This window comes from Schistocerca nitens, chromosome 2 (assembly GCF_023898315.1).
Source record: "Schistocerca nitens isolate TAMUIC-IGC-003100 chromosome 2, iqSchNite1.1, whole genome shotgun sequence".
NCBI classification, from domain to species: Eukaryota; Metazoa; Arthropoda; class Insecta; order Orthoptera; family Acrididae; genus Schistocerca; species Schistocerca nitens.
This window is the reverse complement of record NC_064615.1, coordinates 1,005,430,720-1,005,450,280: the sequence shown is the minus strand read 5'-3', so window position 1 is coordinate 1,005,450,280 and position 19,561 is coordinate 1,005,430,720. Positions and strand designations below refer to the sequence as shown.

The following is a 19,561-nucleotide window of genomic DNA, read 5'->3' as shown; positions in this document are numbered from 1 at the left end:
AAACTCTCAGTGGTCTATTGCAGTCTGTTTGTTATTGTTCCACTAGTTACTTTACTTGCTATTTATCTATTGTATATTGTGTTTCAGAAAAATAAATTTTATGTCAAACAGAGGCTTCCATATGTTGGTTATTATGGAAACATAAGTTCTGAATCATATTAAACATAATTAGGATAACAGAAAAATGTTGTCATCATATTAAGTACATTTGTGGGTAATCATCCCTTTTTCTTCAGTAAGTCCTACTGATTGTTGGGCCTTGTTTAAGCAAAGTCCTTCCTATTATTGGGGTATGGTTAATTAAATTACTTTCTTAGTTTCCCTGTGTAACATTATTAGTACAGACATTCACATTTGGGTGGATTTACAGATAACTTGGATGACTGCACACAACCATTTTTTTTAATTATTTGATTTTTGTTCATTAATCATTTTATTCTTGTTGTTATGTTGTTGTAATTGTTTTTCCTTTGCTGTGTATGTGAAGAGAGAAGCAGCAGCCAAAGCACAACAGCACAAACAAAGCCGACGATCAGAAATTGATGAGCAAAAACTGCTGAAAGAATGGGACTTGGATTTTGGTAGATATTTCCATGGTTTTAGTGAACGCTTAGACAAATTAAAGGGGGAAGATAAGACAGAAAACAATAACAAAACCAAAGAAAAAGACAGTTGTGATGTTAGCAGCCAGAATGATGTCAGTGGAAAATTTTCTGTGAATGAGCAAAAAAATGCTCCCCAACATCGCAGAAATGAATCAGATTCCCGCATTTCAGTGCCATTTGGATTTCGACGTGAAAATTCTGATTTTTTCCCTGCTTCTAGTCGCCATTCTGCCATTTTAATGGAATCAAAAAATCACAGCTCCGGAATTTCATTTTCTGGTAATGGACGGAGGGGCTCTGACATTCCAGGATCATCAGTTGCTGGCTTGAACCTCCTTGGTGGGCTTGGGAAGAAGGGGAACAGTTCAAATAATAGAAATGGTGAACCTGTTCTGACAGATTTTAATCATAGCAAAGCAAGTCCAGAATTTCCTGTGAGACCACGGAGAGAGAAGACTGAGGGGGACATTGTGCTGCTGAGAAACAGACAGGATCTGCGGCACGGGCTAGAGCCTCGCTGCTTAGATGGGGAGCAGAGATTCTCTCGTGATGCAGATGGCATGCGGAGACGGAGCAGTCAAGCTGTAGATAGCAGCACAAGCAGCATTGCCACGCTCGAGATCGGAGAGTACAGCCTCCGACAGGTTAGTTTCAGGGAACGAATTTTCTTCTTAGGGTGTCCTTTCTGTATCATTGCACCTTGTGTGTTGTTTTTGGTATCATTCAGTTGTACATTGAGCATAAAACTACTGGCATTCACTTGGTTATTTGAACTGATGCAGTGGTACGGTAGTAGTATGTTTACACAATAAAGATCGAATTTTATAACGTATTATTATATAGTCACATATGGTCCCTGTTATTGTTGAAGTAAGCTGTCGCAGTTGGTCAGATTTAACTGAATATTCTACAGAATATGTTTTTAAAAAATAATTTTATTTATTTGTCCATTACTTTTTGTAAAGAGTAAAAAATATCATTTTGTGATTTCTCATAACTAAATAACTAAAACGAATTGTCAAATTTTCATTATGCCCCTCTTTATTGTGCTTGTAATACAGTACCGTATCATTCAGGAATTATCTAGAAGGTATAAATGGCATACTGTGTGTGGTTATCAAAGTACCTGTGCTGTAAATATTATATCATGGTTTGTAATTATTTGTGGAACAAGTGTGTTTGCCAGTGGTTCCATGCTGTCTGCATTGAGTGGTTTGGATGTATTAACCTTTTGTGAATACTAAATCCCCTTATTCTTGTGCATCAATGGCTGTGGAATCTAATTCTTAGCATTCTCTAACATGTCAGCTCAGAGCTTTCGTAACACTGAGTGCAGTAATAAATTGCTGAAAAGCTTAAAAATATGCTAATCACTTTACTTCACTAACTACTCTCTCACAGCTAGGACAGGCAAAAGTATCCCCTTCACATTATCTGTGTAGTTTTTGTGTTCTGGGTATAGATTTTGTGTAATGTATAACAATTCTCTGACATGGACTGGTATAATCTGATCAGCCATTTGTAAGCCAACTATCTCTCTCTCTCTCTCTCTCTCTCTCTCTCTCTCTCTCTCTCTCTCTCTCTCTCTCTCCGCCCCCCCCCCCTCTCTCTCTCTCTCCCTATCTATCTATCTATCTATCTATCTATCTATCTCACTCCCACCCCCTCTTCCTGTAATATGCTACTAAAACTTATGAAGAAACTGATGAAAATATGGCAGCTAGTCAGGTACATTTTGCAGGAAAGGTTTATACAGATTTTGAAATGTAGAAATTTTGTGTAGTAAAAGCATTGTGTTTTGGCACAGATCAATTTCTTCTTTGACATGACTATTAATATTGTTTTTGTTATGTCGCCTTGATGGGTATAAAACAGGATAGACAGAAAGTGGAAAAAAAGTATGGAATGCAGGAAATTGACCATTAAGGAAGAAATACTAGGTTTAAGAGAGACAAAAAGGGAAACTTAAGAGAGAAATCAAAGATTTCCTAGTCGTGTTATGTTTTATTCTAAAATGATGATGTAACCTGTAAACTATTAAACTTTTGAATAAAATAAGAGTGAAAGTGATCAAAATGGCCAAACTGATGATTATAATACACACTGAAGAAACTTAAAATTACAGGCCACGTAAAGTCTTTAGTTTAGTTCTCAAACATCGATGTAATAAGGGTTCATTTAAATTTGTTTTAAGAAAAAAGTGGAGTATAAAGGCATGGCAGTTGCTTCTCCTATATAGCACAGTTGAAGCTCTTCATTTTTAAAGTATACAGAAATTCAGTCAGTATTAATACCATACTGTGGATGACTTGTGAGTGCTTGTGTACTTTGCAAATTCTTTGAAGTTTTTGTAGACTGCATTCAGTAAATCAGTATAATAGTCCAATGTACATCTCATTTTATACTCACTTCTTTCTCAGAGAGTTTACTTATTCTTTTTTCAGATAATGAAATCGCTTCACCAGCTATTTATTGACATATTTACTGTGGGTAGCACAGTGAATGTCAGGAATGAATTCGTATTATCCAATATTGTGGAAGCCTCATCATCCTGAGTATGTTCTTAGTATATGTGTTGTTCTGTATAATTTTACTGCAGCCATCTATCCATTCTTGCAAGATACTGTGCCTCCCTTCTTTGTGGACAAATGTAGATACTTCACAGAGCTTTTTTATAGCAGATGGTGAAAAATAAAAATTGCATAGTTGCAGTCTTAGTGGACATCATTTACAACACACAAAATTAAGAGTTATCGTTGTTGTTGTCATCATTGTCCTCATCGTCCTCTGTCTATTAACAGGTTTGTTTCTGCTCTTCACACTAGTCTATTCTCTATGAGTCCCTTAGTACACTTTGTGATCAAAAGTATCTGGACACCAGGCTGAAAATTGCTTACAAGTTCGTGGTGTCCTCCATCAGTAATGCTGGAATTCAGTATGATGTTGTCCCACCCCCTTAGCCTTGAAGACAGCTTTCACTCTTGCAGGCATACATTCATACAGGTGCTGGAAGGTTTCTTGGGGAGTGACAGCCCATTCTTCACAGAGTGCTGCACTGAGGAGAGCTATCAGTGTTGGTCTCTGAGGCCTGGATGTTATTATCGTGTAACTATTCTGCCACAGGCCATGCATTATGAACAGGTGCTCGATCATGTTGAAAGATGCAATCGCCATTCCTAAATTGCTCTTCAACAGTGAGAAGCAAGAAGGTGCTTAAATGTAGGCTTGTGCTGTGATAGTGCCATGCAAAACAAGGGGTGCAAGCCCCCTCCATGAAAAACATGACCACATCATAACACCACCACCTCTGACTTTTACTGTTGGCGATACACACGCTGGCAAATGACGTTCACTGGGCTTTTGCCATACCCACACCCTGCCATCAGATTGCCACATTGTGCACTGTGATTTGTCACTACACACAATGTTTTTCTACTGTTCAATCGGCCTTGTTTACGCTCCTTACACCAATCGAGGCATCGTTTGTCATGTACCGGCGTGATGTGTGGCTTATGAGCAGCCACTTGACCATGAAATCCAAGTTTTATCACCTCCCGCCTAACTGCCATACTACTTGCAGTGGATCCTGATGCAGTTTGGAATTCCTGTGTAATCGTCTGGATAGATGTCTGCCTATTACACATTACGACCCACTTCAAGTGTCGGCGGTCTCTGTCAGTCAACAGATGAGGTCAGCCTGTCAGCTTTTGTGCTATACGTGTCCCTTCACATTTCCACTTCACTATCACATCGGAAACAGTGGACCTATGGATGTTTAGGAGTGTGGAAATCTCACTTACAGACGTACGACACAAGTGACACCCAATCACCTGACCATGTTCGAAGTCCGTGAGTTCCATGGAGCATCCCATTCTGCTCTCTCATAATTCCTAATGACTACTGAGGTAGCTGATATGTAGTACCTGGCAGTAGGTGGTAGCACAATGCACCTAATATGAAAAATGTATGTTTTTGGGGGTGTCCGGATACTTTTGATCACATAGTGTATCTCCCTAACTATTGCAACTTCCATTTACTTGAATCCGTTTATTGTAGTCAGTCCTTGGCCCCATCTACAGTTTTTTTTCCATACTTTCCACCATTATCAAATTAACTATCCTTGATGCATCAGGATGTGTCCTGTTAACACATTTCTCGTTTTACTCATGCTGTGTCATAAATTAATTTTCTTTAGGATTTGATTCAGTACCTCTTGATTTGGTTTTAGATCTTTCCATCAATTCTTCAGCATCCTCATTTATCACTTCATTTGAAAAACTTCTATATCTTCTTTTCTGTACTGTTTATAGTTCACATTTCACTTCCATACTGGACTTCACTCCATACGAATACACTGGTGTGCAAAACTTATGGACAAAAGCATCTTTCACATGATGTGTCACTTCCAAGTAAGGTAGTTTGTTGGAATGTGGTCTGTTTGTAGAAAGAACTGCTACAGTTTGGTACAGAAAACTAATGCATGGAGACAAACAGAAGTGATGCTTCTTTATTTAAAGACAATAATTACCCGGAAGTCGCCTGAATTTGTGGTGCGCTCCTGGGCATTACGAAAGGCAGGGCATGGTTCCTAATAGAATGTCCAGTCACCACTGCTGGCAATACTGTACAATGTGCTCCCATGCTGGCCATAAGGTTCATGGGGAGGTATTGAGGCAGAGCTTTCCATTCCTTCACTAGCACAGTTGGCAACTTCTAGAGTGTCATCGATGCATGTGAACTTGATGCAATATGTGTCTCTAACTCATCCTAGATTTACTTTGTGGGATTTAAGTCAGGGGGAGGAACAGGCTAGTCCATTTGCTGAATACTCTCTCATTCCAAGAGCTTCTCTACCTCTGCTGTCTGAGGCGTTTGCACATTGTCATCCACAAAAATGAAGTCATGGCTGAATGCAGCCTGAAAGGATGCGTAGGGGGTAGGAGTACAGTATTACAATAATGTTGAGCAGTGAGTGTACTATGTTGAAAGATTTGAAGGTCAGTATGCCCAAGCAACATTATGCCTTCCCACACCAGCGTTGAGCACTGAGTGTACTGTGTTGGAAGATATGCCCAAGTAACATTATGCATTCCCACACCATAATACCTGGATCACCAAAATTGTTAGATACAACAGTGTTTCTGGCTAGAGATCAAAACATGTTGTGCCCTTACTTCCCATATGGGGATGGCAATACACGACCAAATCGAGCAGTGCAGGCGGAGGGGCTCTTGGAACAAGAGGATATTCGACAAATGGACTGGCCTTCCCATTCCCCAGACTTAAATACCTAAATTGCATCAAGCGTATGTGGGTTACATAGGGGAGACGTTTTGCTGCGTGTATGCATGCACCAATGATCATCCACCATTTGTCAACCTTGTAGATAGAGGAATGGAATGCTGATCACAAGAACTCCTTAACAACCTTGTCTCCTGCATGTGTTGCCATCCATGGTGATCACACACCATATTAAGAGCTATGTCCTGCTTTTCATAGTATCCAGGGGACCACCGTGAATTGCAATATCTTAAGGGAAATTATTGTCTTTGATAAAAGTGTCATTTCTGTTCATATCTTTGCATATTTCTCTCAGTTATCTTCTGTACTATACTGTCACAAGACAAGCATACAACGAACTGTTAATCTTCAGTTTTCATTTTTAATCAGGAGTTAATAGAAGGTGAATCACCATTTTTTATTATGTGGATTGGGCAAGTTGCCAGATTGAGCTTGGAATCCTTGCCATTTTCATCTGGTCATGGAGCATTTTGAATGTGTTTTGAGCCCCAGTGGCCTCGACATTTGCTATATCATTCCAAAGTGATATTTTTATTTGTTTTGGTACCACAGCAGAAAATGTTGCTGCATAAACAGGTTTTTGAGAAAAAGGAAATAGTCATAAACTCAAGATTGCAGTTTGAATTTACTGAAATTAGCCACTACAAGTTTTGAAGTACATTCTTTCATCTTCACCTGCCTATGAGGACATGCATTTATTGCTGTAAATTTAATTATCTGAAAAACTTTGCTTTGTCGTCGTGCGGGAAAGGAAACTTCTTTAAATGATAAGTGAAATGAGTCCTATCATGATGTGGAGAAATTGGCAATAGAGTTACAATTAACTTTATGTGCTTACTACTGCCTGTCAAATATTGCGGGACAGAAGTTGAACATTGTTTTAAAATAAGGGTTCATCTTATTTCAATATTTAAATGTGTCTGGAAGTAGAGAGTTGATGAGAAACTAGTAAAATGTATGCTTCTTAGATGTAAACAAGCTGCAAACAACTACCTGAAATTCTTTCCAGTTCTTCCATTATCTCAAACTATTTAATCTACTCTGTACTTTGTGGGGTGGCATATTACATTCCTATGCTGCTCAGCGCATCACTAGCTAGCTCTTACTAGTTCCCCAGTCCTGGTACAGATTTTCATGGCCATGATGAGTTGTCAAGTGGAACTTCAGTGTTACCCACCAAGTGAGGTGGCACTCACATTTGGACCCACCAAGTGAGGTGGCACTCACATTTGGGAGGAGCGGGTTTTCAGTTTACATTTCCCTCCCTCCCTCGTGTTGTTTGTAGCAAATATTGGGAAGATCCCTTGTAGACACAGCCAATTTCCTTCCCCTTCTGTATATATAATGTGTGTGTGTGTGTGTGTGTGTGTGTGTGTGTGTGTGTGTGTGTGTGTGTGCGTGCGTGCGCGAGAGGGGGGGGGGGGGGGGGATCTCTAACACTTATCATCAAAACTCAGTACTGTATATCCACCTTTCCGAAAATGGTACTCGACACAGAATAGTTGTGCTTATCACTTAATTGATGAAACTTCAAAAGCCAAAGGCCACCATATAAACTATTGTTAGTGTGGAAGTGAAAGACATCATTGTATGTAGAGAACTTGCATGGAACAATCATCTGAGGTTTTAAAACAGCTTAGATTTGTAAACTAGTTCCTTGGAGTTTCAACTTCCATATCACATTTAGCATTTTGAGCTTTTTGTTTCAAGATCAACTTTAAAAATGAGTAAAGACTATCTTCCTGATTCATTCTTGAACTGTAGCATTCAGGGAGATAAACTTGTGTACTGGCATTAAGCTAAGATAATCATTAAAAAATAAATCTATGTTGATGGGCAGCTGCACTCTGCTTGACACATTATTATGTCATTAACACATCAGAAATTCTGTGTTATAAATAATTCTCTTTAATTTATCTTAGCTTGTGGGAATTTAATGGTAATGTCACTGTTATCAAAATGCTTTATTTTGGTATGAGATGTAAGTTAATATCTCGCTTATGACTTTATCACAAGATCAAGGCAAAATGAAATTTGGAATACAAAGACGTGCCAGTTTCCATATTGTTAATTGTGTGTGTGTGTGTGTGTGGGGGGGGGGGGGGTGTTTGATGACAGGGCTAGTTGGCATAGACTTTTTTTTTTGCAGTATTTGGAGAAAATGTGAATGCATCAAATAGCTTAATATTTTGGCTTCAAAACTATGTAGGATCCCGTACTTAAATATGTGTTTAGGTAATGCAAAAAACACTTTTCATAAAAGCTTGCACCTATCCCAACTAACCTCCTGTGTGGGGTTAGTTGGTATACCCTTAGGGTATATGAATAGAAAAAGTAGGCATAACAACACAACATTTCAAGAAGAAACGTTTCTTTTATCAAAAGCTGGAGTACTTCTTTTTGGAAGGATAAATTCAAGTGATAAATTTTAAATTTCTCTTTTAAGAAATAACACTGGAACAAAAATGAATTCCACTTAAATTTATAAACAATAATACATAAACTTAGTGTATTTACAAATTATGAATTTTCAAGAAAAATAAGTCGTTGTTATTATTGCTATTTGAAATTATTCAAATAGAATAAGTTCACTGTTTGAGGAATTGGTTGCTCGTTTATGTGAACAGGTGAGTTCAGTTTCCACACAATTTTACTTCAGCCATACCAGACTGAATCATTCTCTGATTAACATTACAGTCAATGGCGAATATGAAATAATCTCATCTGGCCATCTCCAGTTTCTCACCTTTTTGACCATGGTGGACACATGAATCTCTTTTCCATCGCATTGACATTCCTCCCAGGATATTGATGGGCTCGGTACTTCACCAAAACAGTCATTTACATGGTATTCTGGGTGATCAGGGAGCCCTTGCAATTGTGTGGCATTTTTGGTTGGTCTCCTTTGATGTGAACTGTTGGTAGAGATACGCCAGCTGACCCGATACCAAACTACGCCAACTAGCCCCAAAGGGGTACGAAAAACAAAATGATAGCTTACCATCCCATACAACAGAAACTAAAGACTGGCCTCCGTTCAACCTACTTGTTCATCAGAAGAGATGAATTTATGATAAAAAATTTACACACCAATCAGGAAAAGAATCAAACTGAGATCCTTCCTTTGTAACATTTCCAAGCATACTGACATAGGGTGGATGGTGCACATCTACATACACTCATCACGATGACAGCACGTTAACTCCATGGTTGTTGAGGAAATAGAATCTGTGTGCCAAGTCATCCCTTGTGCGAATTAATCCCGTCTTCCCTACATACAAGATACAACAGAAAAATGAAATCAAAACAAAAAATTTTATAACTACATTGGATCAGAGGTTCTTGGCATTCAAACTATTCAGTAATGCCTTAAAGATCTTTTAAAATATTGTGGAACATTTATGGTGACAATAAAATATGGAGCATAATAATAATATCATAGAAAAGTCTCTACTGTTGTGGAGTACAATTGCTTACTTATATTGGTTTGTTGATGCTGTGGGTAGTGACGAGAATTATTGCTCGATAATACTCGTATTATTATGATGTTACCGAGCGAGGTGGCGCAGTGGATAGCAAACTGACCATCCTGCTTTAGGTTTTCAGTGATTTTCCTAAATTGCTCCAGGCAGATGCCGGGATGGTACCTTTGAAAGGGCACGGTCAACTTCCTTCCCCATCCTTCCCTAATCCAATGAGACCGATGACCTCGCTGTTTGGTCTCTTCATCACACAGCCCAACACCAACGCATTCTACTGTTATTTGTACATATTAAATTAAAGTGTAGTACACATGTTCAGTATTGAACTGTTTGCACCTAGGAACTGTTTGCACCTAAGTGTTCTAACATGCCTATTAAGACCAGTGCTTGGTGGTACAGTTGGTGCCTAATGATTGCTTCAGAAAAAGAAAGATCTTGTTGCAAAGAAATTGTTATACCAAATTTTTACACTCATGTTGAAACAGCTGAAATGCATCCTTAGATCACTGGGCATTGCTAGCAGAAACTGATGTGTCATGTGAAATGATGGTAACATTGAGACTGAAAAAAGGGAGAAATTACAATGCTGTGTTTAGCGGCTGTGATCAGATATATTGTTCTATCCATAGACCTGTAATGAGGAAATCCTCAACCATGTAGAACATGTCAGAAAAACAAAATTATGTAATAAAACAATGAAAAATCGGGGATGGAGTAACAATAACAATATCTACATCTACATTTATACTCCGCAAGCCACCCAACGGTGTGTGGCGGAGGGCACTTTACGTGCCACTGTCATTACCTCCCTTTCCTGTTCCAGTCGCGTATGGTTCGCGGGAAGAACGACTGTCTGAAAGCCTCCGTGCGCGCTCTAATCCCTCTAATTTTACATTCGTGATCTCCTCGGGAGGTATAAGTAGGGGGAAGCAATATATTTGATACCTCATCCAGAAACGCACCCTCTCGAAACCTGGCGAGCAAGCTACACCGCGATGCAGAGGGTCTCTCTTGCAGAGTCTGCCACTTGAGTTTATTAAACATCTCCGTAACGCTATCACGGTTACCAAATAACCCTGTGACGAAACGCGCCGCTCTTCTTTGGATCTTCTCTATCTCCTCCGTCAACCCGATCTGGTACGGATCCCACACTGATGAGCAATACTCAAGTATAGGTCGAACGAGTGTTTTGTAAGCCACCTCCTTTGTTGATGGACTACATTTTCTAAGCACTCTCCCAATGAATCTCAACCTGGTGCCCGCCTTACCAACAATTAATTTTATATGATCATTCCACTTCATATCGTTCCGCACGCATACTCCCAGATATTTTACAGAAGTAACTGCTACCAGTGTTTGTTCCGCTATCATATAATCATACAATAAAGGATCCTTCTTTCTATGTATTCGCAATGCATTACATTTGTCTATGTTAAGGGACAGTTGCCACTCCCTGCACCAAGTGCCTATCCGCTGCAGATCTTCCTACATTTCGCTACAATTTTCTAATGCTGCAACTTCTCTGTATACTACAGCATCATCCGCGAAAAGCCGCATGGAACTTCCGACACTATCTACTAGGTCATTTATATATATTGTGAAAAGCAATGGTCCCATAACACTCCCCTGTGGCACGCCAGAGGTTACTTTAACGTCTGTAGACGTCTCTCCATTGATAACAACATGCTGTGTTCTGTTTGCTAAAAACTCTTCAATCCAGCCACACAGCTGGTCTGATATTCCGTAGGCTCTTACTTTGTTTATCAGGCGACAGTGCGGAACTGTATCGAACGCCTTCCGGAAGTCAAGAAAAATAGCATCTACCTGGGAGCCTGTATCTAATATTTTCTGGGTCTCATGAACAAATAACGCGAGTTGGGTCTCACACGATCGCTGTTTCCGGAATCCATGTTGATTCCTACATAGTAGATTCTGGGTTTCCAAAAACGACATGATACTCGAGCAAAAACATGTTCTAAAATTCTACAACAGATCGACGTCAGAGATATAGGTCTATAGTTTTGCGCGTCTGCTCGACGACCCTTCTTGAAGACTGGGACTACCTGTGCTCTTTTCCAATCATTTGGAACCCTCCGTTCCTCTAGAGACTTGCGGTACACGGCTGTTAGAAGGGGGGCAAGTTCTTTCGCGTACTCTGTGTAGAATCGAATTGGTATCCCGTCAGGTCCAGTGGACTTTCCTCTGTTGAGTGATTCCAGTTGCTTTTCTATTCCTTGGACACTTATTTCGATGTCAGCCATTTTTTTGTTTGTGCGAGGATTTAGAGAAGGAACTGCAGTGCGGTCTTCCTCTGTGAAACAGCTTTGGAAAAAGGTGTTTAGTATTTCAGCTTTACGCGTGTCATCCTCTGTTTCAATGCCATCATCATCCCGGAGTGTCTGGATATGCTGTTTCGAGCCACTTACTGATTTAACGTAAGACCAGAACTTCCTAGGATTTTCTGTCAAGTCGGTACATAGAATTTTACTTTCGAATTCAGTGAACGCTTAATGCATAGCCCTCCTTACGCTAACTTTGACACCGTTTAGCTTGTTTGTCTGAGAGGTTTTGGCTGTGTTTAAACTTGGAGTGAAGCTCTCTTTGCTTTCGCAGTAGTTTCCTAACTTCGTTGTTGTACCACGGTGGGTTTTTCCCCGTCCCTCACAGTTTTACTCGGCACGTACCCGTCTAAAACGCATTTTACGATTGCCTTGTACTTTTTCCATAAACACTCAACATTGTCAGTGTCGGAACAAAAATTTTCGTTTTGATCTGTTAGGTAGTCTGAAATCTGCCTTCTATTACTCTTGCTAAACAGGTAACCCTTCCTCCCTTTTTTTATATTCCTGTTAACTTCCATATTCAGGGATGCTGCAACGGCCTTATGATCACTGATTCCCTGTTCTGCACTTACAGAGTCGAAAAGTTCGGGTCTGTTTGTTATCAGTAGGTCCAAGATGTTATCTCCACGAGTCGGTTCTCTGTTTAATTGCTCGAGGTAATTTTCGGATAGTGCACTCAGTATAATGTCACTCGATGCTCTGTCCCTACCACCCGTCCTAAACATCTGAGTGTCCCAGTCTATATCTGGTAAATTGAAATCTCCACCTAAGACTATAACATGCTGAGAAAATTTATGTGAAATGTATTCCAAATTTTCTCTCAGTTGTTCTGCCACTAACGCTGCTGAGTCGGGAGGTCGGTAAAAGGAGCCAATTATTAACCTAGCTCGGTTGTTGAGTGTAACCTCCACCCATAATAATTCACAGGAACTATCCACTTCTACTTCACTACAGGATAAACTACTACTAACAGCGACGAACACTCCACCACCGGTTGCATGCAATCTATCCTTCCTAAACATGAATCACATGAGATTGCTGCTCAGCATATAAAGGAGGCATTGAGTGACAGAGAGTTGAATAATGTCCTATGTCTACTTTTAAATGTGCCTATCTATCACTCAGTGCTTCCTTGATGTGGTGAGTAGCAATCTGTCATAATTTATATTATTAAAATTATGTAATACATATCTTGAAGAGCACTAATATGCTAATGTTCACACTGGAGGTACTAAGTGAAATCATACTGGAAGATACAGATCTATTTTCATTTGTAAATTAAAATCAAAACTTATCAGTCATTTAAACATATGCTTACTAAGGTGTGTAGTATAATACATACACTATTGTGGTCAAGGATCAGCAAAATAAAGAAAATAGTTCACAGTTATTTCTTACACAGATTGCATTATTGTGCAAAAGAGGTACCGAAATTAGATGTTACATAAAAGTCTTTTTATATGTGACATTGAAGGAGGAGGAATTGGAGTTGGCTATTAATAAAGGATTCAGGCTCCTCTTAAACAGTACTTTTAAGTAAACTTTTATAGTTCAAGGAAAGTTGAACAAAAGTATATCTGAATTATCAACACCCTTCTGGACAAAATATATACTGGATGGGGATATACTTTAATAGTATGTTTGGTGATATTGGGGAAATTTTTTCATGTAGATTGAGAATTCCATAGAGTACAGTGTTTGTCTGATGGTTTTGCCAGATTTGGGACTCTGTAAGATATAAGTGAAATGATAGGGAAAGTAATGAAAGATTGGCAATTGCAGTGCACTCCAGAAGCATTTTAATGACGAGAACACAGCAAAAGAAAGTGTTGAAGTGGTCAGGATTTTTTTAACACTTTCAAATGAGAGTTTTCTCTAAAACTGCGCACAAAGACAGTGGATTGGTTTGAGTCGGGCAACAATGGCCCAGTACTTTAAAGAGCAACAGATAAACATTACTGCAAAAGTTGTGCACTCATCTGTAAGTTTCATTTTCCATATGCTTGCCACAGTACTGCAGTACTGAAAAATTTGAAACCACAAATTTTCAGATCTAAGTAGGAAGGCTTCCCTGTGACATTACTTTTACTCTGTAAAAGTTCCTTTTTGCTGTAATTTGTTATTGGTCTAAATATATTATTCCAAGTCTGTCAAGATAGTCTTGTCTTCATTCTGTGAACTATTTATTGACTTGTTCCATGCTGAAGTAGCTTTGACTCACATCATCTCATAGAAACTGAAGGAAAGAAATGAAATAAGGAGTATACCCTGATTGTAAAGTGATAACTACATTGTTATTGAACTGCTCATTGTATGGAAAAAATAAGGGACTATTTGAAACATTAAATTTAAACACATTTTTCTGTCTCATAAGGAGACACAGCACTTTGAAAATGAAACTGTGAGTCCAGCTTGAAAAATGATACCTGTGTAAAATATGAAATATAACTCACTGTGAACCACAGTAACCAACTTGTTTCCTATGTTAAGAAGGAAAACACTGTAAATGGAAGATTTTGTAGTGAAATATTTCATTATAACATTTAATTGAAAATTAAGTTTTCAGTGCTAAAATAGATGTACTTTGTATTCAGTGATGGCTGACTTGATGTACAGGGTTATTACAAATGATTGAAGCAATTTCACAGCTCTACAATAACTTTATTATTTGAGATATTTTCACAATGCTTTGCACACACATACAAAAACTCAAAAAGTTTTTTTAGGCATTCACAAATGTTCGATATGTGCCCCTTTAGTGATTCGGCAGACATCAAGCCGATAATAAAGTTCCTCCCACACTCGGCGAAGCATGTCCCCATCAACGAGTTCGAAAGCATCGTTGATGCGAGCTAGCAGTTCTGGCACGTTTCTTGGTAGAGGAGGTTTAAACACTGAATCTTTCACATAACCCCACAGAAAGAAATCGCACAGGTTTAAGTCGGGAGAGCGTGGAGGCCACGACATGAATTGCTGATCATGATCTTCACCACGACCGATCCATCGGTTTTCCACTCTCCTGTTTAAGAAATGCCGAACATCATGATGGAAGTGCGGTGGAGCACCATCCTGTTGAAAGATGAAGTCGGCGCTGTCGGTCTCCAGTTGTGGCATGAGCCAATTTTCCAGCATGTCCAGATAGATACACGTGTCCTGTAACGTTTTTTTCGCAGAAGAAAAAGGGGCCGTAAACTTTAAACCGTGAGATTGCACAAAACACGTTAACTTTTGGTGAATTGTGAATTTGCTACACGAATGCTTGAGGATTCTCTACCGCCCAGATTCGCACATTGTGTCTGTTCACTTCACCATTAAGAAAAAATGTTGCTTCATCACTGAAAACAAGTTTCGCACTGAACGCATCCTCTTCCATGAGCTGTTGCAACCGCGCCGAAAATTCAAAGCATTTGACTTTGTCATCGGGTGTCAGGGCTTGTAGCAATTGTAAACGGCAAGGCTTCTGCTTTAGCCTTTTCCGTAAGATTTTCTAAACCGTCGGCTGTAGTACATTTAGCTCCCTGCTTGCTTTACTCGTCGACTTCCGCGGGCTACGCGTGAAACTTGCCCGCACGTGTTCAACCGTTTCTTCACTCACTGCAGGCCGACCCATTGATTTCCCCTTACAGAGGCATCCAGAAGCTTTAAACTGCGCATACCATCACCGAATGGAGTTAGCAGTTGGTGGATCTTTGTTGAACTTTGTCCTGAAGTGTCGTTGCACTGTTATGACTGACTGATGTGAGTGCATTTCAAGCACGACATACGCTTTCTCGGCTCCTGTCGCCATTTTGTCTCACTGCGCTCTCGAGCACTCTGGCGGCAGAAACCTGAAGTGCGGCTTTCAATCATTTGTAATAGCCATGTATTAGCAATTGCATACTACAACCTAATTGCTGAGGTATCTCCAAAAGACTAATACCACTCTCAGGTCTCTCTGTGGGGAGAGATTTGACAACAGATCTGTTGGTAACATTCTGCGTCAGTAAAGAATGAAGTTCAGTGCGGAAAATAGTCAACTGGTGTCTTGCAGTACAAACCTTTTTCTTACAATGAAAATGATCCATCACTATCAATATACACGGGTTCAGAGCACTGATCCACGGCAACGTATTTGCCAAGTGGAGTTGAGGTACGATGGCCTATCTTTAGAGTGTAGGAGCTTCATCAGACAATAAAAAGCTTACTTTTTCATTACTCCAAGATAATTAATCATTTTTTTTTGCCAACTGTATGGCACATTTTATTCTAGGGTTTGTCAAATTTTGAAACAGAGAGGCAGCAATCATTTGAAACTCAGTTCAGGTGAAAAAACTTGTGTTCAGTGATGAAACGTTGCAACACAATTTGGAATTCATATGTGGATTTTTGATGTGACAGTTTTGTAGGCCAGTTGTGAGGAATGAATATACTGTGTCATTTCACTTATTGATTGCAGGAGCAGCTCCAAAACCAATTTTCTTTTTCTTTTTGTACCATTGATGAGAGATTAGGATGCCTATAGGCTCAGTTTTTTCAGCAATTGTCTCACAATAGGGTCTGGAGCTAATTAATAACATCATAAAATCTATAATATTATGTCAGATATGTCTGGCAATACCGCATTTACTCGAATCTAAGCCACACTTTTTCTCCGGTTTTTTAATAAAAAAAAACTGCCTGCAGCTTAGAATCGAGTGCAAAGTAAGCGGAAGTTCTGAAAAATGTTGGTAGGTGCCACCACAGCTAACTTCTGCTGTCGAATATATGTAGCGCTACACAGGGATGCTTTGCAGGCACAAAAATAAAATACTGGCACCAAAACCTCTGCGTCAGCAAATAAATTAAAAGAATAGGTAGAATAATGTAAACATTATGCCGTGTATTCTTTCGTGTTTGCTGCTGTCTCATTTAAATCCTGTCTGCCTAATAAACTACGAAACTAGAGTGAGACATCAGCAAACGCGGAAGAATATACATATCATGTCATGTTTATATTCTTATTATTCTTATGCTGAATAGTGATACAGTCAGAAATGAAGCACGGCAACTGACTAGATTTTTAAATCTAAGATGACTCTAATTTCTGTGCAGAATGCAATGTACTAAAGAGTCATCTGCAAAGATTTTCAAACGGAGGAAAATGTTCCCTAAACTTTCATTCAGAACATTTTCTATCATACGCTGTCTGTTATTTGGTTCTTGTTGATCATTATCAAAGAAAGCAGCAGTGTAAGTAACAACAAATAGCAGTCTCTTGCCTTTGTTTCGCTTATGAGAACATTCCTCTCTTTTTTTTATTGTAAGCGGCGGTAGCGCACACAAAAGCAAGCCATGCCGCTAGCGGTTACAGGTCGTAAACACTCATTATCAGAATGCGACAAACAATGCATGACACAGTACAATAATGCATTTTCAGTATAGAGTGACGTAAACACATATAACAAAGAGAATGGCACTTACCAGATCAAAGCAAAATAAGAAATTGATTCAAACCACATGAAGGACGTGGAAAAGGAAGGGTACCCTTATAAATACGGATGGAGCGCCTGACACATAGCAATGGCTACTTGGTAAATCTTAACTGTTAAGCTTACGACTCGAACCAAACTACTGTAGCTGTATCTTCATCCTTTCAACCTAAACTGTGTCTCATATTACAATGGACCAACTTTGTTTCGATTTGGAGATGCGGCCTATAATTTTTCTCTCCCCTTGAATTTCAAGTCTCAAATTTCAGGTGCGGCTTAGATCCGGGAACATTTTTTTTTCCTTGATTTCAGGTCTTATTTTTCAGGTGCGGCTTAGATTTGAGTGCGGCTTAGATTCGAGCAAATACGGTAGTCTGCAAAATGACAGAAAGCTGTGTCATGATTAAATGAACGACAGTAGCAACAATGAATTTTCAAACAGCCACGTCAGAGGTAAAAACCTATCAGCTGCTTTCTAGATGCTCTGTCTGCAGTGTAAAGGTTGTTGTCAACAAACATAAACAGACATGCAGACACCTGTATCATAGGGGAACTACACTTTCCATGTGTTCTCTTACAAGATGTTGATGACAGTCTTGCTTGGAATTAGTTGCTATCACTACATTCTTCCAGTCGTGTTCCCCTTAATTCAGTGTGGGTTACACTGGTGTGTTATAGCTGCAAAATTTTGGTAATACCAGGAAATACTTCTATACGAAGATTGTGTGAGGGGCAATGTATAGAATTCATTTGGGGGCCAGCCATATACTTCATTAGGATAGGTGTCTTTGGTTAAGTGCTGCTGTAATCTTGTCAGATTTTGTAGAAACAGAACTATTCTGGAAAAATGCATTCCTTCAGTATGATCTACTGTCTATCTCACAAAAAGTGTCTTACATTTATTGTTTGGTAGTGTGACAGCCAGATGTTTTTCAGGATGTCTTCGCTTACTGCATTGCCTACAACTATTTTGATATGATGTAGCGGCTATGATGGTGCATGATTATACCAAGCTATGTTCAATAGCTTCTAAAGGCATTTGGATTAACACTGTGATAAACAGCTGATGGGGGCATGTTTAGTGACATTGTGTTCTCCGAAAACATGTATCCATCTATTAACTGAGACTGGCAACTACATAGTTGTGCTGAATATAATCAGTGATAATACGGACATTCACAAATTTGCTGTCGAGCTGCACAAACCATGGTACGTGTGACTGTGTAGCCAAAGTGGTAACAGCTTCATTGCGATCTGGCTAGCAAGTACATTTATAATTGTTACGTCAGAGTTTTTAGTACTGTGTGCTAATGATGATAATTGATAATAATACACAAAACTATGACTGATAAAACATTATGTAAACTTTTTATCTTTGCTGTGTCAATTCATGTTCAGCTCACCAAAATACTTTTTCTAATTATCATGTCATGGTCCCGAATGTTGTGAATTAATTTTTGTTTAAACACCAAGACTAATATAAAAAGACAGCTGAGTTACTTGAATATTTCTCTGTATTTGAAGAAACTGTTAAAGACTTTCATATCAATTAATATGCTCTCTGCTGCTCTAAGTTTGATCCTCCTGTGCTAAGGAAAAATAATTTTGACAGTATCTTGTTTTCATCCCATTATGCACTTTCTGGACACTTAATGCAATGTATAGGCCTTTTTAGTTGAAGGTGGTTGGAATGAAGCTATAAATTCCTCTTGGTATCTAATAAAATAGGGAAGAAATGGTAGTTTGAATTAATACTGTTAATGACAGTGTTATGTTTGGTAACATTTCTAGCAAGGTATGCGAATAGCTTAGCATGGTGGTGTTTGGGTTGCTGGTTTGTTTCATGTATTTAACAAAAGCATAATGACACTTGTGTCCTTATTGCTTCTTTATTTACTAAGGAAAGCTGCTTCATATGTTGATTGTTTTCCCACAGTATGACTGAGCATCTTAAATTATTTCACTGAATGACACCAGAAATGATTGATTTTATACAGAATAGAACAAGTGCTCAATAAAAATATTGAAGGGAAATAAATTTATCACAGGAAACTAAGCCCATGCCAATTAAGAAATTTTGAGAATTTTGTGCTGAATTTACAATGAAGAATTTGCATATGAATTGAATAACTGCATTGTCTTTGAAAGGTGATGACATTTTGGATGGCCCTGGAAGTAAGAGAAACTATTATTGGTCTAATCAGCAGGCAAAAAAAAAAAAAAATAAATAAAATAAAATAAAAACGTGCCTGAAGGTTTTTACAGTTCCATACTTAAAATGTGGAGTATGGTATCTCACCTGGTTATTTTGTGCAGCAGCACTTAATTTAGAACAGTGAAGGCTAAAATTTCTTTTCAGGAAGAAAGCTTATTATGATTCACAA

At 38.8% G+C, this 19,561-nt stretch overlaps 1 protein-coding gene across 3 annotated transcripts in view; it reads left to right on the top strand.

Moving 5' to 3' along the window:
• The window catches only part of LOC126237357 (serine/threonine-protein kinase mig-15), a 325,139-nt gene that overhangs the window by 198,919 nt on the left and 106,659 nt on the right, over positions 1–19,561 (top strand). For 2 of the 3 annotated variants that reach the window (XM_049947424.1, XM_049947423.1), the window contains exon 16: positions 488–1,249. The exons of the other annotated variant lie outside the window; for it this stretch is intronic. In XM_049947424.1, the coding sequence (XP_049803381.1) occupies positions 488–1,249 (762 nt within the window). The remainder of the gene's footprint in view (positions 1–487; positions 1,250–19,561) is intronic. 3 annotated transcript variants of the gene reach the window in all.